General features: G+C 44.1%; 1 protein-coding gene across 1 annotated transcript; it reads left to right on the top strand.

The window, feature by feature from the left end:
- Nucleotides 1-2: 2 nt before the first annotated feature.
- TM35_000861060 (uncharacterized protein) lies at nt 3-443 on the top strand (the record flags this gene model as incomplete). Its single annotated transcript, XM_029031445.1, has 1 exon — nt 3-443. A coding segment is annotated over one exon (441 nt), but the record flags the coding sequence as incomplete, so codon positions are not given.
- Between the last annotated feature and the right edge of the window lies 1 nt (nt 444).

The raw sequence follows: 444 nt of genomic DNA, 5'->3' as shown, positions 1-444 counted from the left end.
CTCTTGCACTGTGTTGTGCTTGTGGGTTAGTATGGGCTGATGGTACTAAAGCTTCTGATGCCCTTATTAAACCTTCCACTGTTGGTGTTCCTTCTCTTGTTCGTCATGCTATTCCTGCGGATGATGGAGGGCTTAAGGTTGATGAAGCAGGTTTGGAAGAGGAAGCACCGCGAGTTGAGTCATCCACTGAAGATCTTGAGAAGAAAGAAAATTTGGAAAAAGAAATAAAACCTGATTCTCCGAATTCTAAAGGTGCTGGTGATTTGGGTTCTCCTGGTGCCCTTCAACCCAATGGTACTGACAGCTCAGTTGGTGTGCATAAACATAAGCAGTCACATGAAAAGACTCAACTTGAATTGCAAGAAGGACAAACAGATCATCGTGCTGATACACAAGGTGTGGCCGTGGAAGAGATCTTGGATCCATTAAGAGCAAAAGAAAGCA

The sequence above is a fragment of the Trypanosoma theileri genome, assembly GCF_002087225.1.
Source record: "Trypanosoma theileri isolate Edinburgh chromosome Unknown TM35_Tth_86_V1, whole genome shotgun sequence".
Taxonomy (NCBI): domain Eukaryota; phylum Euglenozoa; class Kinetoplastea; order Trypanosomatida; family Trypanosomatidae; genus Trypanosoma; species Trypanosoma theileri.
The sequence above is the reverse complement of the archived record's forward strand: the minus strand, read 5'-3'. Positions and strand labels throughout refer to the sequence as shown.